Here is a 26,115-nt window from a genome sequence, read left to right on the forward strand (position 1 = left end):
AGCCATTTCCTCATTTCCCATTATTAAAACTCCCTTCTCATCCTCTAAAGGACCAATATTTACCTTAGCCACTCTTTTTTGTCTTATATATTTGTAAAAACTTTTACTGTCTGTTTTTATATTCTGAGCAAGTTTACTCTCATACTCTATCTTACTATTCTTTATAGCTTTTTTAGTAGCTTTCTGTTGCCCCCTAAAGATTTCCCAGTCCTCTAATCTCCCAGCAATCTTTGCCACTTTATATGCTTTTTCCTTCAATTTGATACTCTCCCTTATTTCCTTAGATATCCACGGTCGATTTTCCCTCTTTCTTCCGTCCTTCCTTTTTGTTGGTATAAACCTTTGCTGAGCACTGTGAAAAATCGCTTGGAAGGTTCTCCACTGTTCCTCAACTGTTCCACCATAAAGTCTTAGCTCCCAGTCTACCTTAGCTAGTTCTTCTCTCATCCCCTTGTAATCTCCTTTGTTTAAACACAAAACACTAGTATTTGATTTTACTTTCTCACCCTCCATCTGTATTTTAAATTCCACCATATTGTGATCGCTCCTTCCGAGAGGATCCCTAACTATGAGATCATGAATCAATGAAGAGTCACTTGGATCCGTGACTGGAGTGGAAGTGAAACTCAAGATCAAGGCAGAGAGTGTGCCTTAGTGTCTTGTGCGTAGCGTCCCAATGCCATTAGCCAAAAGTGGAAAAATAACTTGAGAGGTTATTTGCGACAGGAGTCACCGAGTCTGTTGCCACCAGTGGTTTGGTGACACTGATTGTTTCTGTGTTAAAGAGGGATGATTCAATAAGAATATGTAGGAATTTCAAAACCACAATCAACCTAGTGTTATGTGCTGACCATTATCCTCCACCACCTATTGAGGATTTGAGGCCAGAAATTCAGCAAAATTAATCTCCAGTGTATCTACAGAAGAATGTGGCTGTAGAGTCACAACTGTTACTTCCCATAGTGGCAGATGAAGAAATTTTTCCTTTCGGAGACTTCCATTTGGGATAACTTCAGCACCTGCTCTTTTTCAGAGATCCATGGTTCAAATTCTGAGCAGCCTACATCAGGGTTTTTTAAAACTCAGGTTTGTGACCTATGGGTGGGTGTCGAAGCGTTTTAAAAACGAGAGATGAAGGTTCTTTACCCAGACGTGTCAACACCTTTCCACTCATTCAACAAGAAATTCCGCTCATTCAACAACGCAAAGCTCACCGGCCGTGCGACTATTCAAGAGGAACTTGAGAATGTAATTCAACCCATTGACACCAACTACAACGTTGGAAATTGTCAGGCGACGGCATCCAGCACAAATGGTTAGAAGAGAGCAAAACGAGGGCAGCATGGTGGCACAGTGGTTAGCACAGTTGCCTCACGGCGCCGAGTTCCCAGGTCTGATCACGGCTCTGGGTCAGTCGGTGTGGAGTTTGCACATTCTCCCTGTGTTTGCGTGGGTTTTGCCCCCACAACCCGAAGATGTGCAGGGTAGGTGGATTGGCCACGCTAAATTGCCCCTTAATTGGAAAAAATTAATTGGGTACTCTAAATTTATATTTTAAAAAAAGAGAGCAAAACGCAAATAGTGTCTTTAATCGTGGAGAATGTGTTTTGACTGAAAATTATACCACAAGTAAAAAATGGACTTCAGCCATCATTCTAGCCAAGACCGGTCCAATATCTTACACCGTTCAAACAGACAATGAATGAGTTTGATGTTGGCATGCTGACCAGTTGTAAACTTCACCGAGTGAATGTACAGAATCTTCACCAGAAATAGTCACATATGCGTGTATGGACAGTGATATGACAGAACTGAGATTTATTACTGCACAAATTAGCACAGCTGCCTCACAGTGCCAGAGACCTGGGTTCAGTTCTAGCCTTGAGTTTGCATGTTCTCCCGTGTGGGTTTTCTCTGGTACTCCGGTTTCATCCCACAGTGCAAAGATGTGCAGGTTAGGTGGATTGGCCATGCTAAATTGCCCTTGGTGTCCAAAGATGTGTAATTTCAGTGGAGTTACGGAGATAGGACAGGAGAGTGAGCCTAAGTAAGGCTCTTTCGGAGAGTTGGTGCAGACTCGATGGGCCGAATGTCCACCTCCTAAGCTGTAGGGATTCTATGGAAATATCTGAATTTGTTACTACAGAATCATCAGTACCAACAGAGACAGTTACTGAGTTAGTTTCAAAAGAAGTACACCAACAAGTGAACAGAGAGGCACTTAAGTAACCGTAAAGATTCTGAATGTCGGATATTATCGAAACTAGGCAGATGTCCACCAAAGAGAAGAGACTGTCTTACTGATGTATATATGTATAAACCATATGATTGTCATGATATGCAGGCACACAGGCACACATAATGATATACAGACAAGCAGCTAATGGACACAGAGAACAGGACATGACCAATAAGCAGGCATATTGTCCGGGGTGGGATCTGACAATAAAAGACACCAGGCACTCACACTCCGCCTCTTTCCACTGATGAACATCTAGAGAGTCAGTCAAGGGTGTTGTTACAATCTCACACCTCCACCACGTGGCTAAGAGCTAGTCTGGTTCAGTCAGACAAAGTAACCACACTTAAGTTAGCAGAGAGTCCAACTCACAGAGAACTGTGCTAACTGTGCTGTTAGTTCAATAAACCTGATTGAACTAACTTCAAGGTCTGGAGTATCTTTCTGATCTAAACTGCGTTCAGTTGCAGCCAGTGTTAGACCAGTGTACCTAACACGACATGATACCAGGAGACTACTAATTTAAGGTGGCTTACCTCAGTCAGTTCCATGACGACCAACAATGTACCCCGGCACCATGGAGAAGATTCAGGCTCCTTACCAGCTCAGGACCTCTGGCAATCCCAGTGCCAACTAGTGGACATTCAAGCAAAAGTTTTTGCTGTACATCGTAGCCTCAGACCTCGAGGGTGCGTCTGATGCAAGAAAGATCACACTTCTCCTCTCAACAGCGGGTGATCAAGCCATTGAACTCTTCAACTCGTTTAATTTCACCGAAGGCCAGGCCAAGACAAGACAAAGTTTCAGACCATCCTGATAGTCACTGTGAAGTGGACACCAATGAAATCTTCGAGCGCTACATATTCAAACAGTGTCTTCAAGGTAAAGATGAATCTTTCAATGCCTTCTTAACTAGCCTCCGCCTGCTAGCGCTGTCCTGCAACTTTGGTGATATTGCCGACTCCATGATCAGAGACCAAATCGTGTTTGGAGTTCACTCTGATCCTCTGAGAGAGCGTCTCTTAAAAATCAAGCATATGACCCTGCCAGTCGCTATTGAAACATGTACAGTGCATGAGCACGCAAAACAATCGGTATGCCCAATACAAATTGGCTGAAAATGAGAAACTTGCCTCCCACGAGGCAGTGTGTGTGCAGGCCATCTCCCGGATGCAGCGCCTCAGCATTGAAGACAGCGGCCATTTTGCGCACTTTTCCCAGGGCCCCACGCATGCACGATGCGAACGGGATAACGAAGCGGCCGAAACTCACGCTGCGCAGGTGCAGACGTTTGCCAACCGCACTGCGCTTGTGCGACAACGTACAACGCGTCACGACGTCGATGTCATGACGTGTCCAAACTGTGGCAATACCCACTTAAAGGGATATTGCCCTGCAAGAGGCAGGCAATGTTTAAACTGCAGGAAGCCTGGACACTATGCAGCCTTGTGCAGGTCTGCACCACCAGTCAGAAGCCAGCGCTCCCAATTCCAACGACGGTGCGTCCAGAATGTGCAATGACGATTACAGGGTTCTGATCCTGGCAGTACAACGGATCCAGATTATGTGTGCCTGGAGTCTGCCTACCTAGTGGGCATCATTACCACACGTGAACATGCCACACCTAACTCATCTCGCTTTCAGTCCATCCTCGCTGTGGATTCGGAGGATGAATGTTGTGCGGTGATGCAGGTCAACCGCTGCTCCATCCAGTTCAAGCTGGACACAGGTGCTTCTGCCAATCTCCTCTCACAGGTAGACTTCAAACGCATCAAGAAGCCCCCCAAGGTCCTTCCAGCAGCCTGCCAGCTCCTGGACTATAACGGTAATGCCATCAGAGCACTGGGGTCCTGCCATCTACTCGCCTCCAACCGGAGTACCCATGCACGGCTAAGGTTTGAAATTGTCAAGCCGGACAGGGCATCCCTACTGGGCGCACATGCCTGCAAAAAGCTAAACCTGGTACAGCGGGTTTATTCAACGATATCCTCCTACATGGATCTTTAAGCTGGCATTGACGACATCCTCGCTCAGTACCCAGATGTGTTTGACGGGATGGGCACTTTGCTATATCAGTACAAGATCCTACTGCGACCTGATGCCAAGCCAGTGGTCCATGCACCACGCCGGGTATTGGCTCCGCTGAAGGAGCATCTGAAGGAACAGCTGAAGGAGCTGCAGCAGCAGGGGATCATTTCCAGGGTAACCGAACCGACTGACTGGGTCAGCTCGATGGTGGTGGTTAAAAAACCCTCTGGAGACCTGCGCATCTACATTGATCCCGAGGATCTCCACCAGAATATAATGCATGAACACTACCCCATCCCGAAGCGGGAGGAACTCGCCAGTGAGATGGCATATGCAAGGTTTTTCATGAAGTTAGATGCGTCACATGGATTCTGGAAAATCCAGCTGGATGAGTCCAGCAGAAGGCTCTGCACCTTCAACACACCGTTTGGCAGGTACTGCTATAACCGTATGCCGTTCGGCACTGGAGATATTACATCTCATCATGGAGCAGATGATAGAGGACATCGAAGGGGCTCGTGTGTACGTGGACGACGTCATCATATGGCCCACAACCCCTGAGGAGCATGTTTCCCGTCTCCAGCAGGTATTCCACCATGTCCACGCCAATGACCTGAAGCTGAACAGGGCCAAATGTTGCTTTGGCATGTCGACACTCAAGTTCCTAGGAGACCAGATCTCTCAGCAGGGCGTGTGCCCTGCCACAGACAAGGTCAAGGCCATCGAGCCATGAAGGTCCCGGAAGACAAGAAGGCGGTATTGCGCTTTCTGGGCATAGTCAATTTTCTGGGCAAGTTCATCCCAAACATGGCCTCACACACCAAGGCCCTACGAAACCAGTCCACTGCCTTCGAGTGAAAGGCGGCCCATCAGGCAGAGTAGTTGGAGCTGAAAGCCAAGCTCACCACTGCACCCGCATTGGCATTTTTTGACCCAGACAGGGAAATGAAAATCTCAACAGATGCGAGCCAGGATGGCATCGGTGTGGTCCTGCTGCAATGCAATGACACCTCATCCTGGGCACCGGTTGCCTACGCATCAAGGGCAATGACGCCCACCGAGCAAAGGTATGCACAAATTGAGAAGGAATGCCTGGGCCTTTTCACTGGCATTCTCAAGTTTCACGACTAAAGGGCAGCACGGTGGCCTAGTGGTTAGCACAACCGCCTCACGGCGCTGAGGTCCCAGGTTCGATCCCGGCTCTGGGTCACTGTCCGTGTGGAGTTTGCACATTCTCCCCGTGTCTGCGTGGGTTTCACCCCCACAACCCAAAAATGTGCAGAGTAGGTGGATTGGCCACGCTAAATTGCCCCTTAATTGGAAAAAATAATTGGCTAATCTAAATTTTTAAAAAAAGTTTCACGACTATGTCTACGGCCTACTGACATTCACAGTCGAGACGGATCACAGGCCCCTGGTCCACACAAGGACCTTAATGACATGATGCCTCGGTTGCAGCGCATCCTCCTCAAACTCAGAAGGTATGACTTTGACCTGGTCTGCACGCCTTGCAATGAGTTCATCATTGCCGATACACTGTCCCGCTCCATCACCGTGCCTCGTGAAAAGTCACAGGTGGAGCTGTGTGCTAGCACCCTTCCGACATCTGATGAGAAGGTGATTCGTATCCATGAGGAGACAGCCAAAGACCCCCTCTTGCAGCATGTTATGCAACACCTAGCCAATGGCTGGCAAAAAGGGCAGTGCCCTCAATTTTTCAATGTAAAGGACGACCTGACGGTGGTTGATGGTATCCTCCTCAAACTAGACCGGATTGTCATTCCAAAGCTTGGTGCTCCGTCAAATCCATGAGGGCCACCTGGGTGTGGAAAAGTGCAGGCGCAGAGCCAGGCAGGCTGTCTACTGGCCCAGGATAAGCCAGGACATCGTGAATATGGTCCTTAACTGTGCGACCTGTCAACGCTTCCAGCCAGCGCAGAGTAAGGAGACACTTCAGCAGCATGAAATCGAAACCTCTCCGTGATCCAAGGTTGGCATCGACCTCTTTCATGCAAATGGTCGTGATTACGTGTTGATCATTGATTACTTTTCCAATTACCCTGAGGTCGTGAAGCTCTTAGACCTCACATGTCGGACCGTCATCAAGGCCTGTAAGGAGATGTTCTCCAGGCATGGTATCCCACTCACTGTCATGAGTGACAATGGCCCGTGCTTCAGCAGCTATGAATGGTCTCTGTTTGCCCAGTTGTATCAGTTCAAACACGTCACTTCCAGCCCACACTATCCGCAGTCAAACGGAAAAGTTGAGAAAGGGATGCTTATAGTGAAGCAGCTCATCCGCAAGGCCGAGGATTCTGCGTCTGACATTCACCTTCCGCTGCTTGAGTACAGGGCAACCCCACTGTCCACTGGCATGTCGCCGGCTCAACTCCTGATGAACAGGGACCTGCGAACGACAGTTCCAGCCATACACGTGCCCGACCTGGATCACCTCCCGGTGTTGCAGAAGGTGCAACAACTCCGAGTCCGGCAAAAACAGGGCTATGATGCTCATGCCACTGATTTGCCCGTGTTATCCCCGTCAGACACTGTTTGGGTCAAGATCCCTGATGGAGGCTGGTCAGCTCCAGCTGTCGTTGTTTGACAGGCTGCCCCCCGCTCGTATGTTGTGCGTCTGGCCGATGGTTCTGTTGTGCGACGAAACAGACGGGCACTGCGCAAAGCCGCCTGCCCGCAACCTCATTCTTCTCCGTTTCCTTCTGTTGTTTTGCCGCCTCCTGATACCTCGACTCACGAGACCACCAGTCAGGCTTCAATCCCGGCCATCAAGGTGCTGGAGCCCCCACCACCACCTCTCCGGCGGTCGACCAGGATCAGACGCAAGCCACAGAGACTGGACTTATGAACATTTGTTCTGTTTGCTATGTTCTGTGTTCTCGCATTAGACAGCTGTTTTCACATGTACATATGTTCACATCCACTGCATGTATATATGTTAATATTGGCCTATTCTTGTAAATACGCTGATGAATTAAATATATATATACTACTGTTTCACATAGAAAAGCATCCTGGTGCTGTGCAAGAGGTAGTTCCCCTAACTGGGGAATTTAGAACCATGGGGCAAGGCCTCAGGATTGGCATTGTTTGCCCTCGAAGGTTTTCTATGTGCCATTGTTGAGTATATTCAAGGCTGGGATTAATAGAGCTTTGGTCTCTCGCGAAATGAAGGGATATGGGGAAAAGGCAGAAACAAGATCAACCATAATCAATTTGAATGGCGGAGCTGACTTAAGTTTCTTGGTTTACCCCTGCTTCTATTTTTTTATATGTTGGTGGGGTGAAAGAAGCAGGGAAGCAAAATAAACTCGACCCAGAAGAGCAGAGTTTGGAGGGATGGCTATTGGGCTGTGAGGTTCTGGTTTTGGTTGGATGAAGACATTGAGAGATTCAAATGCAATAATGAAAAGTTTGCCTTTTTGTCTCCCCATATCTCAAAACTAAACCTAGATCAGTGCAAACTTGGATGATAGGCAAGGGTGAAATTTGTAAAGAATGGAGAGTAGGCAACCATGCCGAGTGCATTGGATTACGAGGGTCTGGGTATGATGGTTATCTATCAGGGATGAGATGGAAATAAACGTCTTTTTTGGTACAGAGAGAGAGAAATACAGCACAGAACAGGCCCTTCGACCCACGATGTTGTGCCGAACTTTTATCCTAGGTTAATCATAGAATTTTGGACACTAAGGGCAATTTATCATGGCCAATCCACCCAACCTGCACATCTTTGGACTGTGGGAGGAAACCGGAGCACCCGGAGGAAACCCACGCACACATGGGGAGGACGTGCAGACTCCACACAGACAGTGACCCAAATCGAACTTGGGACCCTGGAGCTGTGAAGCAATTGTGCTATCCACAATGCTACCGTGCTGCCCTTAAGAAGAAATTAATCTACACTCCATTATTCTACCATAATCCATGTACCTATCCAATAGCCGCTTGAAGGTCCCTAACGTTTCCGACTCAACTACTTCCACAGGCAGTGCATTCCATGCCCCCACTACTCTCTGGGTAAAGAACCTACCTCTGACATCCCCCCTATATCTTCCACCATTTATCTTAAATTTATGTCCCCTTGTAATGGTGTGTTCCACCCGGGGAAAAAGGCTCTGACTGTCTACTCTATCTATTCCCCTGATCATCTTATAAACCTCTATCAAGTCGCCCCTCGTCCTTCTCCGTTCTAATGAGAAAAGGCCTAGCACCCTCAACCTTTCCTCGTCAGACCTAGTCTCCATTCCAGGCAATGTCCTGGTAAATCTCCTTTGCACCTTTTCCAAAGCTTCCACATCCTTCCTAAAATGAGGTGACCAGGACTGCACACAGTACTCCAAATGTGGCCTGACCAAGGTTTTGTACAGCTGCATCATCACCTCACGACTCTTAAATTCAATCCCTCTGCTAATGAACGCCAGCACACCATAGGCCTTCTTCACAGCTCTATCCACTTGAGTGACAACTTTCAAAGATCTATGAACATAGACCCCAAGATCTCTCTGCTCCTCCACATTGCCAAGAATCCTACCGTTAACCCTGTATTCCGCATTCATATTTGTCCTTCCAAAATGGACAACCTCACACTTGTCAGGGTTAAACTCCATCTGCCACTTCTCAGCCCAGCTCTGCATCCTATCTATGTCTCTTTGAAGCTGACAACTGCCCTCCTCACTATCCATAACTCCACCAATCTTCGTATCATCTGCAAATTTACTGACCCACCCTTCAACTCCCTCATCCAAGTCGTTAATGAAAATCACAAACAGCAGAGGACCCAGAACTCTGTGGGCAGCACGGTAGCATGGTGGTTAGCATAAATGCTTCATAGCTCCAGGGTCCCAGGTTCGATTCCTGGCTGGGTCACTGTCTGTGCGGAGTCTGCACGTCCTCCCCGTGTGTGCGTGGGTTTCCTCCGGGTGCTCCGGTTTCCTCCCACAGTCCAAAGATGTGCGTGTTAGGTGGATTGGCCATGCTAAATTGCCTGTAGTGTCCTAAAATGTAAGGTTAGGGGGGGGTTGTTGGGTTACATGTATAGGGTGGATACGTGGGTTTGAGTAGGGTGATCATTGCTCGGCACAACATCGAGGGCCGAAGGGCCTGTTCTGTGCTGTACTGTTCTATTTTCTATAACTGATCCCTGTGGTATGCCACTGGTAACTGGGCTCCAGGCTGAGTATTTGCCATCCACCACCACTCTCTGTCTTCTATCGGTTTGCCAGTTCGTTATCCATCTGGCCAAATTTCCCACTATCCCATGCCTCCTTACTTTCTGCATAAGCCTACCATGGGGAACCTTATCAAATGCCTTACTAAAATCCATGTACAGCACATCCACTGCTTTACCTTCATCCACATGCTTGGTCACCTCCTCAAAGAAGTCAATAAGACTTGTAAGGCAAGACCTACCCCTCACAAATCCGTGCTGACTATCCCTAATCAAGCAGTATCTTTCCAGATGCTCAGAAATCCTATCCCTCAGTACCCTTTCCATTACTTTGCCTACCACCGAAGTAAGACTAACTGGCATGTAATTCCCAGGGTTATCCCAATTCCCTTTTTTGAACAGGGGTACGACATTCGCCACTCTCCAATCCTCTGGTACCACCCCTGTTGACAGCGAGGATGAAAAGATCATTGCCAACGGCTCTGCAATTTCATTTCTTGCCTCCCATAGAATCCTTGGATATATCCCGTCAGGCCCGGGGGACTTGTCTATCCTAAAGTTTTTCAAAATGCCCAGCACATCTTCCTTCCTTTTTTTAAATTTTTTTTTTTATAAATTTAGATTACCCAATTATTTTTTCCAATTAAGGGGCAATTTAGCGTGGCCAATCCACCTACTCTGCACATTTTTGGGTTGTGGGGGTGAAACCCACGCAAACACGGGGAGAATGTGCAAACTCCACACGGACAGTGACCCAGAGCCGGGATCGAACCTGGGACCTCAGCGCCGTGAGGCGGTTGTGCTAACCACTAGGCCACCGTGCTGCCCACATCTTCCTTCCTAACAAGTATCTCCTCGAGCTTACCAGTCTGTTTCACACTGTCCTCTCCAACAATATGGCCCCTCTCGTTTGCAAATACTGAAGAAAAATACTTGTTCAAGACCTCTCCTATCTCTTCAGACTCAATACACAACCTCCCGCTACTGTCCTTGATCGGACCTACCCTCGCTCTAGTCATTCTCATATTTCTCACATATGTGTAAAAGGCCTTGGGGGTTTTCCTTGATCTTACCCGCCAAAGATTTTTCATGCCCTCTCTTAGCTCTCCTAATCCCTTTCTTCAGTTCCCTCCTGGCTATCTTGTATCCCTCCAGCGCCCTGTCTGAACCTTGTTTCCTCAGCCTCACATAAGTCTCCTTCTTCCTCTTAACAAGACATTCAACCTCTCTTGTCAACCATGGTTCCCTAACTCGACCATCTCTTCCCTGCCTGACAGGGACATACATATCAAAAACACGCAGTACCTGTTCCTTGAACAAGTTCCACATTTCACTTGTGTCCTTCCCTGACAGCCTATGTTCCCAACTTATGCACTTCAGTTCTTGTCTGACAGCATTGTATTTACCCTTCCCCCAATTGTAAACCTTGCCCTGTTGCACACACCTATCCCTCTCCATTACTAAAGTGAAAGTCACAGAATTGTGGTCACTACCTCCAAAATGCTCCCCCACTAACAAATCTATCACCTGCCCTGGTTCATTACCAAGTACCAAATCCAATATGGCCTCCCCTCTGGTCGGACAATCTACATACTGTGTTAGAAAAGCTTCCTGGACACACTGCACAAACACTATCCCATCCAAACTATTTGATCTAAAGAGTTTCCACTCAATGTTTGGGAAGTTGAAGTCACCCATGACTACTACCCTGTGACTTCTGCACCTTTCCAAAATCTGTTTCCCAATCTATTCCTCCACATCTCTGCTGCTATTGGGGGGCCTATAGAAAACTCCCAACAAGGTGACTGCTCCTTTCCTATTTCTGACTTCAACCCATATTACCTCAGTAGGCAGATCCCCCTCGAAATGCCTTTCTGCAGCTGTTATACTATCTCTAATTAACAATGCCACCCCCCCCCACCTCTTTTACCATCCTCCCTAATCTTGTTGAAACATCTATAGCCAGGGACCTCCAACAACCATTTCTGCCCCTCTTCTATCCAAGTTTCCGTGATGGTCACCACATCGTAGTCCCAAGTACCGATCAATGCCTCAAGTTCACCCACCTGATTCCTGATGCTTCTTGCATTGAAGTATACACACTTCAACCCATCTCCTTGCCTGCAAGTACTCTCCTTTGTCAGTGTTACCTTCCCCACTGCATCACTACCTGCTTTGGCGTCCTGAATATCGGCTTCCTTAGTTGCTGGACTACAAATCCGGTTCCCATTCCCCAGCCAAATTAGTTTAAACCCTCCCGAAGACTACTAGAAAACCTTCCCCCCAGGATATTGGTGCCCCTCTGGTTCAGATGCAACCCGTCCTGCTTGTACAGGTCCCACCTTCCCCAGAATGCGCTATAATTTTCCAAATACCTGAAGCCCTCCCTCCTACACCATTCCTGCAGCCACGTGTTTAACTGCACTCTCTCCCTATTCCTAGCCTCGCTATCACGTGGCACAGGCCAGAGATGACAACTCTGTCCGTCCTGGCCAGGACAGAGAATTTGGAATATAAATATGATATGAGGATTGCAAATAGTCTGGTTATTCTGAGGTGATAAGTGGGAGAGGTTTGAATTGGGGGCAAGAATATAGAGTTTCCTTTTGGCGCTGAAACTAGCTTTGGTCTTCCTATTATTTAGCGGAAGATTGGTTTGGTTCCTTCAGAACTGGAAGCTCAAAGACTGTAGTCAGAAGGCAGTGGAGAGTTACTGATGTAATTGTAGAAACTGACCCCTTGCATACAAATGAGGAAGAGGAGGGGCCAAGTATGTTCCTTCTTTATGACTGTGAGGAATTTGGAACAGAATTTGGGCAGCACGGTAGCACAAGTGGATAGCATTGTGGCTTCACAGCACCAGGGTCCCAGGTTTGATTCCCCGCTGGGTCACTGTCTGTGCGGAGTCTGCACGTTCCCCCGTGTCTGTGTGGGTTTCCTCCGGGTGCTCCAGTTTCCTCCCACAGTCCAAAGACGCGCAGGTTAGGTGAGTTGGCCATGATAAATTGGCCTTAGTGACCAAAAAAGATTAGGTGGGGTTATTGGGTTATGGGGATAGGGTGGGCTTAAATGGGTCGGTGCAGACTCAATGGGCCAAATTGTCTCCTTCTGCACTGTATGTTCTATGTTCATATGTCATCCAAACATTAAAAAAAAGGGGCGATGTCATGATATGCAGGCACACACACATAATGATATACAGACAAGCGGCTAATGGGCATAGGACATGACCAATAAACAGGCAGGACACTCAGGGGTGGGACCTGACCATAAATGACACGAGGCACTCGCACTGTGCCTCTTTCCATTGATGAAGATCTAGAGAGTCAGTCAAGAGTGTTGTTACAATCTCACACCTTCACCACGTGGCTAAGAGCTAGTCTGGTTCAGTCAGATAGAGTAACCACACTTAAGTTAGCAGAGAGTCAAACTCACAGAGAACTGTGCTATTAGTTCAATAAACCTGATTGAGCTAACTTCAAGGCCTGGAGTATCTTTCTGATCTAAACTGCGTTCAGTTGCAGCCAGTGTTAGACCAGTGTACCTACCACGACAATGGTGATTTAATGTAATGAATATTGTGTTGAATTTGTTTAGCAGTTTGAAAAAAGTAGTTTGCACGAAAGAAGCAAAGGGGGAGGGGCGCTATGTACTCAAGTTAACCTATTAGCTGGTGAAATCAAGATATACACAGTGCGGAAGAGGCCCTTTGGCCCATTGAGTCTGCACCGCCACATGAAAAACACCTGACCGACCTAATTCCATTTGCCAGCACTTGACCCATAGCCTTGAATGTTATAATGTGCCAAATGCTCACCCAGCTGCTTTTTAAAGGATGTGAGGCAACCTGCATCTACCATGCTCCAGACAATGCATTACAGACTGTCACCATCCTCTGAATAAAAACTGCTTTCCTCACATTTACCCCGCCTTCCCCTAAATCTCCTGCCCCTCTCCTCGAACCCTATCCATGCCCTTCATAATCTTGTGCACCTCAATCAGGTCATCCCTCAGTCTTCTCTGCTCCAACAAAAACAACCCAAGCCTATCCAACCTCTCAACTTAAAATTCTTTTTTTAAAGTAACCAATTCCTTTTTTCCAATTAAGGGGAAATTTAGCATAGCCAATCAACCTACCCTGCACATATTTGCACTGTGGGGTGAGATCCACGCAGACATGGGAGAATGTGCAAACTCCACAAGACAGTGACCCGGAGTTGGGATCGAACCCTGGTCTTCGGTGCCATGAGGCAGAATTGCTAACCACTGCGCCACCCTCTCATAACTTTAATGTTCCATCCCAGGCAACATTCTGGTGAATCTCCTCTGCACATCCTCCAATGCAATCACATCCTATAATGTGGCGACCTGAACTGTACACAATATCCCAGCTACGGCCTCACCAAAATTCTATACAACTCCAACATAACCTCCCTGCTTTTGTAATCTATGCGTCAATTGATAAAGGCAAGTGGCCCAGGCGCATTTTTCGTCACCCTATTTGCCCTTCTACCTTCAGAGATCGATGAACAAAAATGCCAAGGCCGCTTTGTTCCTCAGAACTTCCCAGTATCGTGCCTTTCATTGAATACTTCCTTGTCAAATTACTCCTTCCCAATAAATTCCACCTGCCACTTATCTGCCTGTTTGACCATCCCGTCTCTATCTTCCTGTAACCTAAGACACTCAACCTCCCTGTTAACCACCCGGCCAATCTTGGTGTCATCCATAAACTTACTGATCCGATCCCTCAAATAGTCATCAATGCCATTTATATAAATGACTAATAATAGGGGACCCAGCACAGATCCCTGTTATACATTACTGGACACTGGCTTCCAGTCACTAAAGCAGCTTTCTGTCATCACCCTCTGTTTCCCACAATGTCACATGTTATGTAGTAACGTCAACAGTTTTGTGGGCTTTGGGGGGGGGGGGGGGGGGGGTTGCTCACCCTACCCTTTGTGATGAATGTAGGAATTTCAGATGTATGTATTTGGGACAGTAAGGGTTAAAAGCCTGGGTTGCTGTGTAAGTGTATCTGCAATTGTCTTTTTTAAAAATCCTAGTTTAAAGGCAGACACTTTGGCTACAAGGGATAATTAAAGCATCGTAGAAGTTGCGCTAATGGAATTTTAATGATATGAAGAAGGTTCCTGATGAGATCTACCTTGCGGAATTAGTGAGGTCTTGCGACACTAAATCTCAGTAGAAATTTGAGTTAAACTTCTCGGATGCAAATAAGAATCTTTATTGCCTCTATTTGATAACAATTGAGAGAAACTTAAATCTACTCTCAATAAAGTCCGGTTAGCAAAAGGACTTAAAGAGAAGTAACTTGTACACAATTTAACTTTCAAAATAATACAGAAATGGTTTCTTGCTTACGGCAAAACAGCTTGCATTTACTTCAAGAGTTAGAGTGGAAAAGTGAAAATATGAAAAATAGAGATAGCGAATAGTTAGATCAAAGTATAGGATGATCCCGGAATAAAGATGGCCGTACGGGCCAACATGTTTAAAGGAAATCTTATCAGTCTTGAGCCATCTATCTACACCTCTATGTCGTCCTAATTGGTCTGGGTTAGAATCAAATGTATTTGATTCGATGGTCAGCTGTCAATCTTTAATGTGCAAAGTTCTGAATGTTTCATATTTGAATATTTGTGTGTTATGGAATGCGATTCTGTGCTATTATCAAGACCGGTTTCTGCTGGTTTTCTGCTGACTTCGCTTTATCCACATTATGAACAATAGTGCCTTCATGTTGCTATGGTGCCTGCTTCGACCTTGATCAGATTACTGGTACAGCTCATTTCTTAATGTCAAACTGTCTTTGAAAATATGTCTGTTAGAACAATAGCTTTTACATCTTTGCTTCGTAAAAATGTTGTTTTAATCTGCAATGAGTTTATGCACGTGTCAGGCTTTTTGTGTCCCTGTTGAAGCTGTGTGTTTCATCACGACCTGAGTTTATGAGTGCTGAAATCCTTAATTTAAAATGGGTAGTAAACTGTGGCTTAATATTTACACTAAATAGCTTTCTTTTACCTATCAGATCTATCAGGAAATAGTTGATTACTATCAATTCCCTGGGCAACAGATAGTGACATTGTGTTGAGCTTAGTAAAATGATGTAGTTAATGGGAGGAGTCGGGGGCTGAAGTAGTCAGGTGTTGAGTTTTCAATTTTGATACTCCATTTTAGATGAGGCAAAGATCTGCAGGCTACTTCTTGACTGGATTTCTCTCACTCCAATTAGATCTTAAAGACATCTCTATTGAGTAAGTATTCCTGGGTCTGCTAACTGTATTTAATAGTGTATTTTGACCTGCGATGGGTGTTGTTTGAGTGGAGATAAAGATAGCAGTTAGGAATTATTGTTTTATCGTATTGTTAAGCATTGTTTAACTGGTAAGCCATTGTTTTTATGATATTAAAGTTAGTAACAAAGTTTCTTTTACTATGCCATATCCCTATGTGTGTTTGGAATCACTCCTGGAGCAAAGCATCCTTTCCTCACATTTTTATAAATTAAATATTGGGGTTTCTGTCTGTTATCCTAGCGTCTGATCCGGAGTCATAATGTTGTGCGTTTTATCTCTACTACTGGGTCTTTACTCTGGCTCTGTTCCAATTAGGGCAATCAGTGAATTTGCCTTCTTTCTATATTGTCTATGTCTGAATGCTTAGAGTCGCCAGGTATCGAATGATACCACCACAAGTTTCAACCGGCTATCGATCAAAGAGCCAAACACCAGTTAGTTAGTTCAAGGTCAAGGGTACTTTATTTACAGACAATCAATCATGCAACATAAACACTACTAGTTAATTACACCTCTTACTAAGACAACCTATACTTAACTTTGGGCACCTGGTTGAGTCAGGAAACAGTGGCCGCTGTTCAATTCTGGATCTGTTGGGTTTGAAGGGGTAACTGCTGCTCAGCTGGGCTCATCCATCTGGTAGTGGGCGTTGAACTCTAACTTGCTTCTGGTGTTGCTGCGATTGGCGATGACAGTGACCGGGGTACCAAGGCCAAAAGAGAGCGAGCGTATGGCAAACCCTTCCTTTATACTTGGGGGGCTTTCACGCTCTTTTGGGTGGTCCTTCGATTTGGGCCTTACTAATTGGGTGATCCCTGATCCGATCGATTCCTTAGCTAATAAGTGGGCGGAGATCTGGATGACTGGGCGTGTTTCAAGCAGTCATTGACCCCATTGTTTGTGTTTCCCTTGGACAGGTAGTGCCGCCGAAATGTCTGGGACTGTCCCGGTCGCTGGGGTACCAGTCCTTTGTGTTGGGGGAGATGGGCCATCACCTGCTAATCGGCCTGATTAACATGCTAATGAGACAGGGTTTCAATACCATCTGGACTTTGCTGAGCATTTCAGGCTCAGAACCTGCCTGACTCTTGGCCTGTCCATTTTACCCATCAGTCTTTGCGAGTTTCTCTGTGCTTAGTTGGAAGTTGCCATCCCAGATGGCTACAGTAATACCCTGCAGAAGCAACAATTTAATGCGCAAATGTCTGATTTTCATAGTGCAGTTCCAGGTTTAGAGGGCATTAGAAAATATTTGAGGTGCACCTTAATGTGTATGGGAGTGACAGAATGTAAGTTTCCTGCTCTTCACTAAACACTTTTTTCCATTTTAGCATGCTGTTTGTTTAAAAATGCAAGTGGACCAGGTGATTCTCTAAAATTTGGAAAACGTGGGTATTTGCTTTCAAAAACTTAGGACCAAATGTTTATTGGGAGAAACCCGAGAACTGGTGGGGAATCACACTTGATTGGTAGTTGGGTGGGAGAACCAACAAAAACGTACCATTTTTAAATGTATGTACATTCATTTTCGAGAACTGAGTTTGAAAATGTAAATGCTTAAACTTAGAACCTATGACCATGATCTTGGAGGATAATACTTGCCGTATCCATAAGAAATGTGTGGCAGACAACTCTTATCTCAGTTATTAAACTTAATTATTGGATTTTTAAAACAGTTTATCGGTTACAGAATAAGATTAGAAATTACTCCTCGTAGACAGCAGGGTGTAAGAAGTGAGGGACAAGACTTGCAACTGAATTTGTGGGGAAAGTGTGTAATTGGTGCCGGGGGGGTGGATCGTTCACTGCTACCGATGAGAGTTGCTGAAGGTTGTGTGATATTTTTGCCGACTGCATTGGGGGCGGTGCAAACTCTATCATCAGCAATAAAAGCAGCAACAGGAAACACTGGGGACCTTTGGGATGAACTGAGTTGGGGAACCAGTTCTAGAGTTAGTCGGGAAGTAGAGCAATGCTCAAAACTGGAACCCGGCACCCGAAAACCTAACTTACTCGGATTTTTATTACTGTAGTTGGAACGAATGACTTCCCGCATGCTGCAGCTTGGCCGAGCCGGCCTGGGGAGATGTAGTTTGCAGGCAGCCGCCACAACCTGGCTGCTGAGCCGGGCACGGTGCTGCTGCTGGTCGGGGCGCGCGGCCCGGGGATCCGGACCTGAACCCGGCGGCGGTAACCATAGCAACCAGGCCCGGGCGGCGCCTCAGCACAGGAGCAGTTCCGGGACAGCGGGGAACCGGCCCCTGGCACCGAGTCCCGGGACCAGGGCCGGCCCCGAGCCCCGACAACAGCTAGACACTGGGCGGGAGAGTGAGCAGAGCCGGGCCGCTACTGGGACCGCACTGACCGACGCCAGGAGGCTGCTGACTTTGGCCTATCCGGAGCGGTGGCCGCTCTCAGGTAAGAACCGAGCCCCGGGGGAGCAGAATCGGGCCCAGGGTCTGGGTAATGATGGCCGCAACCTCGGCGCCCCAGACCGGTGGGTGGTGAGTTCCCCAACCACCTGATCTTTGAGACGGTAACGACTAATTTTGGCATGTTCAGTCCACCTAACTGCACATGGGTAGCACAGTGGTTAGCACTGTTGCCTCACAGCACCAGGTTCGATTCCAGCTTGGGACACTGTAGCATCTGCTCATCCTCTCCGTGTCTGAGTGAGTTTCCTCCCACAAATCCTGAAAAAGGACCATTTGGACGTTCTGAATTCTCCCTCAGTGTACCCGAACAAGTGCTCTGATGTGGCGACTAGGGGATTTTCACAGTAACTTCATTGCAGTGTTAATGTAAACCTACTTGTGACAATAATGAAATGAAATGAAAATCGCTTATTGTCATGAGTAGACTTGAATTAAGTTACTGTGAAAAGCCCCTAGGTGCCACATTCCGCCGCCTGTTCGGGGAGGCTGTTACGGGAATCGAACCGTGCTGCTGGCCTGCTTGGTCTGCTTTCAAAGCCAGCGATTTAGCCCAGTGTGCTAAACAGCCCCTGTTTATATACAGGGTATAATAAAAAGTATTATTATTATCTTTGGCGTGTGGGAGAAAACCAGAGGAAACGGGGAGAAGGTGCAAACTCCACACAGTCACCAAGGGCCAGAATTGAACCCGGGTCCCTGGTGCTGTGAAGTGCTAACCACTACCTTCCCACACCGCTGCCTCCCTCTTTTGCATGAGACTTTAAACTGAAGACTTTCGGACTGCTCAGCTGGATAGAAAAGATCCCTTGGTACTATTCTGATGTGGATTTGGTTATTATGCACAGTGTCCTGGACAATATATATCCCTCCAATCAACATTGTGCGATCTTGCTGTTTCCAGTTGGCTGCCCGATTATGACATGACGCTACTGGTCATTGGCTGCAAAGATCCTGCGACATCCAGTTGACAAGTATGGTGCTATATAAATGCAAGTCTTCACCAAATTCACTGTGTTCCATTCACTGGTTATCCCATCACTTTCAAGCAAGCCAATGACTAAAACCTCACATCATGTACATATTTTGCACATGCCAACTGAAAAATGCCATGGAATAGTGTGCCCTTGTTATGTTCTTCATCTCCAGCTATGCTGTTCGATACTCTTAAGAGGCTGTAAGCCAGCATCTATTTGTATTAATTATTCTTTGAATATCACAAATGATAGAGGAAAGGGCAGCACGGTGGTGCAGTGGGTTAGCCCTGCAGCCGCATGGTGCCGAGGTCCCAGGTACATTCCCGGCTCTGGGTCACTGTCCGTGTAGAGTTTGCACATTGTCCCCGTGTTTGCGTGGGTTTAACCCCCATAATCCAAAAATGTGCAGGGTAGGTGGATTTGCCACGCTAAATTGCCCCATTAATTGGAAAAAATGAATTGGGTACTCTAAATTTAAAAAAAAAGAAAAAAAAATGACAGAGGAACAGCATTTCTCCGTACCCTGTAACTTTTCAGTTTTATCCACATGATGTCCAGTTCCAAAGGCTGAAAATGGAAACTTAAGAGCACTAAAAAAAAATTGCTCATATAATTCTGGTTGAATTGTTGAATTTAGGGTGTTGGTTCCTGGCCCTGATCTGCAGGCAGTTCTCGGTAATGAACTGTCAGTTAGTCCAATTCCTTATCTTAGCAGCTCAGTTGACCTGCCCTTGTGTCACTTTGATATCTACAGGTTTGCATTGTTTTCTCTCCACAGCTGCTGTGGGCTTCCTGGGTGTGTCCAGCTTGGTGACCATGTCTGCACCGTTCTTTCTGGGGAAAGTTATCGATACCATTTACATGAATCCTTCAGGAGGGGATGTGGCTGGGAGCCTGACCTCGCTCTGTGCCATATTGAGTGGTGTTTTTATATGTGGAGCTGCTGCCAATGCTGCTCGTATCTACCTCATGCATGTCTCAGGTGAACATAAGGGCACATTGTTGTACATTTCTTGTGTAGGTAAATGCAGCAAACATTTTGCACAGCAATGTTTGACACGCTTATATAGAATTTAGAGTTGTCTCGAATTTACAGCACAGAAATACATAATTCAACCCAGCTGGTACTAAAAACATATGCTGGAAATCTGAAATCCAAACAGGAAATGCTGGGGAAACTCTGGGTCTATCAGTACCTGTGCGTAGAGAAACATTGTTTTGAGTCTGTATAACTATAGAGCTGAAGAGAGGTAGAACTATAATGGGTTTATGCTGTTGGAGATGGGGGTTGGAGCAGGTGGAACAAAACAGAAGGACAGGAACGTGTTGACATTTAGGAGAGATTAAATGACAAAGATGTCGTGGACACAAGACAAAGGAAGTGGTAATAGTGTGAAAGACTAAGGTAGGTGTTAATTGTAGCATAACAGTCCGATAGCAGAACAAGGAATGAGAGAGAAATGTACCATGTGAAGGTGAGAGAGGGTAGAAATTGGGAGCAAAATTGATCCAGGTTCAAACAAAAGCATGAAGCAACACTGATACAGCCATCTGATGTAACAGAAAAAGAGTTTCAAGAACGGACAGGAATGTGGAATGTTTAACAGAACCCACGGAAAGACAGATAGTCCAGAGATATTCCAGTGCAATACCGAGAAAATGCAGAAGTTGGAAGTGCCATCTTTCAGATGAGAAGTTAAACCAAGCCCCAGCTGGCCTGTTAGTAAAGAGTTAATGTTCCCTTATGGACAGCACGGTGGCGCAAGTGGTTAGCACAGTTGCCTCACGGCTCCGAGGTCCCAGGTTTGAATTCCGGCTCTGGGTCACTGTCCATGTGGAGTTTGCACATTCTCTCCGTGTCTGCGTGGGTTTCGCCCCCAACACCCAAAAGATGTGCAGGATAGGTGGATTGGCCAAGCTAAATTGCCCCTTAATTGGACAAGGTAATTGGGCACTCTAACTTTTTATTTAAAAAAATAAATAATTATCGTAAAAAGCATCTGGTTCACTAATGTCCTATGGAAGGAAATTTGTCGTCCTTACTTGTGACTCCAGACCCACAGAAATGTGATTGACTTTTAAATGCCCTCTGAAATGGCCCAGCATGCCTCTCCATCGCTACAACAACACAAAAAAGGAATGAACCTGGACGGTGCACCTGGCATCGAACCAGGAATCGACAACGTCAAACCCTACCCCGCAAAGTCCTCCTTACTAACATCTGGGGGCTTGTGCCGAAGTTTGGAGAACTGTCTCGAAGACTCGATAAGCAACAGCCTGACATAGTCTTACTCACAGAATTATACTTTACAGACAACGTCTCAGACACCACTGTCACCATTCCTGAGTATGTCCCATCTCACTGGCAGGACAGACCAGCAGAGATGGCGGCACAGTGGTATGCAGTCAGGAGGGAGTCCTCAACATCGACTGTGGACCCCATGAAATCTCATGGCTTCAGGTTAAACATGGGCAATGAAACCTTTGTTTACCACGTACCGGCCACCAAAAGCTGATGAATCGGTACTCCTCCATGCAGGGCCAGCTCAAGGCACCGGCAACTCGGGCAGTCGCCCGGGGCGCCAGAGACTCGGGTCCCGCGCATGCGCAGTTGGGCCGGTGCCAACCAGCGCATGCGCGGTGGCCGCCCTCCCCCGCTCGGGCCGCTCCCCCCGCCCACCCCCCTCGGTCCCCCCGCCACCCCTCGGGTCCGCCCCCCCGCCCCCCGCGGCCCCGCTCCCCCCCTCCCCCATGGCCCGGCCCCCCCCCCAAGGGCGCCGAAGTTCAGCTTGCCGGGGGCGCCAGCAACCCTAGGGCCGGCGCTGCCTCCATGTTGAACACCACTTAAAGGAAGCACTGCGGTTGGCAAGCGTGCAGAATATACTCTGGGTGGGGGACTTCAATGTCCATCACCAAGAGTGGCTTGGTAGTACCACCACAGACCGAGCTGGCCGGGTCCTAAAGGACATAGCTGCTAGACTGGGACTGCAGCAGGTGGTAAGGGAAAAACATACTTGACCTCGCCCTCCTCAATCTGCCTGCTGCAGATGCATCTGTCCATGACCGTATCAGTAGAAGTGACCACCACAGTCCTTGTGGAGACAAAGTCCCACCTTCCTTTTCAGGATACCCCCCCCCCCCCCCCCCCCCCCCCCCCCCCCATCGTGTTGTGTGGCACTACCACTGTGCTAAATGGGATAGACTAAATGGCCGACCATGAGGCCCTGTGGACTATCATCAGCAGCGGAATTGTATTCAACCACAATCTGCAGCCTCGTGGTCCGGCATATCTCCCACTCGACCTTTAGCACCATGCCAGGGGATCAACCCTGGTTCAATGAAGAGTATAGGAGAGCATGCCAGGAGCAACATCAGGCATACCGAAAAATGAGGTGTCAACCTGCTAAAGCTACAACACAGGACTACTTCTGTGCCAAACAGCAGAAGCAGACAAGAGCGGAGTGATTCTACAACAAAAGCATCAGATCTGAGCTCTGTGAGTGGTGGTGGACAATTAAACAACTCCGTGGAGGAGGCGGTTCCACAAATATACCGTCCCCAATGATGGAGGAGCTCAGCATATATGTGCAAAAAATTAAAGCTGAGGCATTCGCAACAATCTTCAGCCAGAAGTGCCAATTGGTGATCCATCTGTCTCCTCTGGAGGACCCCAGCATCATAGAGTCAGTCTTCAACCAATACGATTCACTCCATGTGATGGCAAGAAACAGCTGAAGGCACTGGGTACTGCAAAGACTATGGGCCCTGATAATATTCCGGCAATAGACTTGTGCTCCTGAACTTGCAGTACCCCATGCCAAGCTGTTCCAGTACAGCACAACACTGGCATCTACCCAGCAATGTTGTGTCCGATAAATAAGAAACAGGATAAATCCAACCGAGCCAGAGGGCATCATGGTGGTGCAGTGGTTAGCACTGCTGCCTCACAACGCTGAGGTCCCAGGTTCAATCCCAGCCCTGGGTCACTGTCTGTGCGGAGTTTGCACATTCTCCCTGTGTTTACGTGGGTTTCGCCCCCACAATCCAAAGCTGTGCAGGTTAGGTGGATTGGCCATGCTCAATTGCGCCTTAATTGGAAAAAATGAATTGGGTACTCCAAATTTATTTTTAAAAAGACAAAAAAAAAGATGCGCTGTAGTAACTCACCAAAGTTCCTTGCATAGCATCTTCCAACCCTTGTACCATCTAGAAGGATAAGAGCTGCAGATACTTGGGAACCCCACCACCTCCAAGTCACTCACCACCCTGACTTGGAAATATATCGCCATTCCTTCACTGTCACAAGGGGAAAATTGTGGAATTCCCTCTCTAACAGCACAGTGGGGATACCTACACCTCTAGGACTGCAGTGGTTCAAGAAATGGAGATGCCGGCGTTGGACTGGGCTGGGCACAATAAGAAGTGTTGCAACATCAGGTTAAAGTCCAACTGTCATCAACACTCGCCTGATGAAGGAGCTGTGCTCCGAAAGCTAGTGATTCCAAACAAACCTGTTGGACTTTTAACCTGGTGTTGTAAGACTTCTTACTGTGGTTCAAGAAGGCAATTCACCCCCACCTTCTGAAGGGTAACTAGGGATGGGTAATAAATGCTGGCCTAACCAGCGACACCCGTATCCCCTAAATAATTTTTATAAATTATTTTACACGACAGAAGAAGGTGAAACACCTGGCCAAGGAGTTGGGAAGAGACCTGCAACAGCTATTGGAAAGATGGCGGAGGGGGAAGGGTCAGTGCAAGTTGGAAGGCCCCAGATGGAACAGTTGATGGCTTTCATTAGGGAAGAGTTCCGTCAGCAAAGCAAAGAGATGCAGGAGGACAGATTGAAGACCATTGATGGGGCTGTGGCACCCCTGAAGGGCTCGATGGAAACGGTTGAAAAGAGTGTGGAGGCATAGGGGTCGCAGATCCGAGAGATTGGGAGAGTGATGTCGGACCACAGCGATCAGGTGGTGGCATTGGAGGCAGCGGTGGGGTTCTTGGGAGATCTTTGCAAGACGCTGAGAGTCAAGGTGGAAGAGCAAGATTACATTGCTGAGAAGGCAGAACCTGTGTACTGTCGGCCTGCCTGAAGGAGTGGAAGGCACGAGGTGCGTCTCCGGGATGTTGGCGGGGCTGATAGTGGAGGGGGTGCTGCACAAGGCCCCTGAGTTGGACAAAGCAGACAGGTCTCTGAGGCAAGAACCGAGAGATGGGAACCACAGGCGGTGATCGTAAAACTCCACAACTTTGTGGGAAAAGAAGATCCTGCAGTGGGCCAGGGAGAAGTGGAACTGAACTTTATTGGGAGATGGAGGAGAGTAATGGAAGATAAGGGTAGCGTGGGGGTTGGAAGGAGGTTTTTCCCTTCCTAGATGGAGGGTAGTTATTTTTCTATTGGGTCGACGATGTGTAGCAGGGGTGAAAAGGTTGTAAGGGGACTTCACCATGCGGCAGTTGATAATTGGAGGAGATTTTAATTGTGATCTAAAGCCAAGGGTGTAAAGGTCGAGCCTCGGATCAATGAAGGATACAAATGGCAAAGGAACTGGGAGGGTTCATGGAAAAAATGGGTATGGTGGACCTCTGGCTCTTTAAGAACCCTTAAGGAAGGAAGTATTCCTTTTTCTCACATGTTTACAGGGTGTACTCCAGAATTGACTTTTTGTGGCGAGCCGGGAGGTGTTGGAAGGGGCAGAGTACGCGGGGATAGTAATTTTGGACCATGCACCCCACTGGTTGGAGATTCGGCTCAGATCGGGATGGGAGTAGAGGACTGGATGGAGGCTTGATTCGGGGTTGTTGGCAGGCAGAGGGTTCTGTGATCAAGGTGCGGTCGATGATTAAGGACTATGTAAAGTTGAACCAGAATGGAGAGGTGGCTGGCAGACACATTTTGGGAGGCACTGAAGGCGGTGGTCCGAGGGGAGATTATCTCGCTCAAGACGCATAGGATAGGAAAATGAGGGAGGAATATGGGTGCTTCATGAACAAGACTGTAGAAGTAGATAGGGAGTATTCGAGGGATTGGCGAGAACAAAAAAGTTGCACAGACAATTTGATAGGTTGATTACTGGGAGGGCGGTGGGGCAGCTGCATAGGGCAAGGGGGTTGCAGTGCGGCCAGAAGGCAAGTTGAATGCTAGCACATGAACTACAGAAGTCCAGGAAAGTATTGCGGATACGGACAGAGACATGGGGAGGTGGTGACTAGAGCAGGGAGGATAAATGAGATGTTTTGACGAATACTGTAAGGAGCTGTACAGGGCAGACGCAAGGGATGAAGAAGGGGACATGGAGCGGTTTTTGGATGGGCTGGTGTTTCGGCAGCTGGAGGAAGAAAAGAGGCAGGCGCTAGAGGAGCCTTTGGGGCTGAGGGAGGTATTGGACAGTATAAGGGATATGAATATAAATTTAGAATATCCAATTCATTTTTTCCAATTAAGGGGCAATTTAGCGTGGCCAATCCACCTAGCTTGCACATCTTTTTTAGGTTGTGGGGGCAAAACCCACGCAAACACGGGGAGAATGTGCAAACTCCACATGGACAGTGACCCAGAGCCGGAATTCAAACCTGGGACCTCGGAGCCGTGAGGCAACTGTGCTAACCACTTGCGCCACCGTGCTGTCCATAAGGGAACATTAACTCTTTACTAACAGGCCAGCTGGGGCTTGGTTTAACTTCTCATCTGAAAGATGGCACTTCCAACTTCTGCATTTTCTCGGTATTGCACTGGAATATCTCTGGACTATCTGTCTTTCCGTGGGTTCTGTTAAACATTCCACATTCCTGTCCGTTCTTGAAACTCTTTTTCTGTTACATCAGATGGCTGTATCAGTGTTGTTTCATGCTTTTGTTTGAACCTGGATCAATTTTGCTCCCAATTTCTACCCTCTCTCACCTTCACATGGTACATTTCTCTCTC

At 47.3% G+C, this 26,115-nt stretch overlaps 1 protein-coding gene across 1 annotated transcript in view; it reads left to right on the forward strand.

Moving 5' to 3' along the window:
* Positions 1-17,606: 17,606 nt before the first annotated feature.
* The window catches only part of abcb10 (ATP-binding cassette, sub-family B (MDR/TAP), member 10), a 56,209-nt gene continuing 47,700 nt past the window's right edge, over positions 17,607-26,115 (forward strand). The window contains exons 1-2 of the mRNA XM_038807926.1: positions 17,607-18,199; positions 19,969-20,172. Of these exons, the coding sequence (XP_038663854.1) occupies positions 17,824-18,199; positions 19,969-20,172 (580 nt within the window). The 5' untranslated portion in view covers positions 17,607-17,823. The remainder of the gene's footprint in view (positions 18,200-19,968; positions 20,173-26,115) is intronic.

This window comes from Scyliorhinus canicula, chromosome 1 (genome assembly GCF_902713615.1).
Source record: "Scyliorhinus canicula chromosome 1, sScyCan1.1, whole genome shotgun sequence".
Taxonomy (NCBI): Eukaryota; Metazoa; Chordata; class Chondrichthyes; order Carcharhiniformes; family Scyliorhinidae; genus Scyliorhinus; species Scyliorhinus canicula.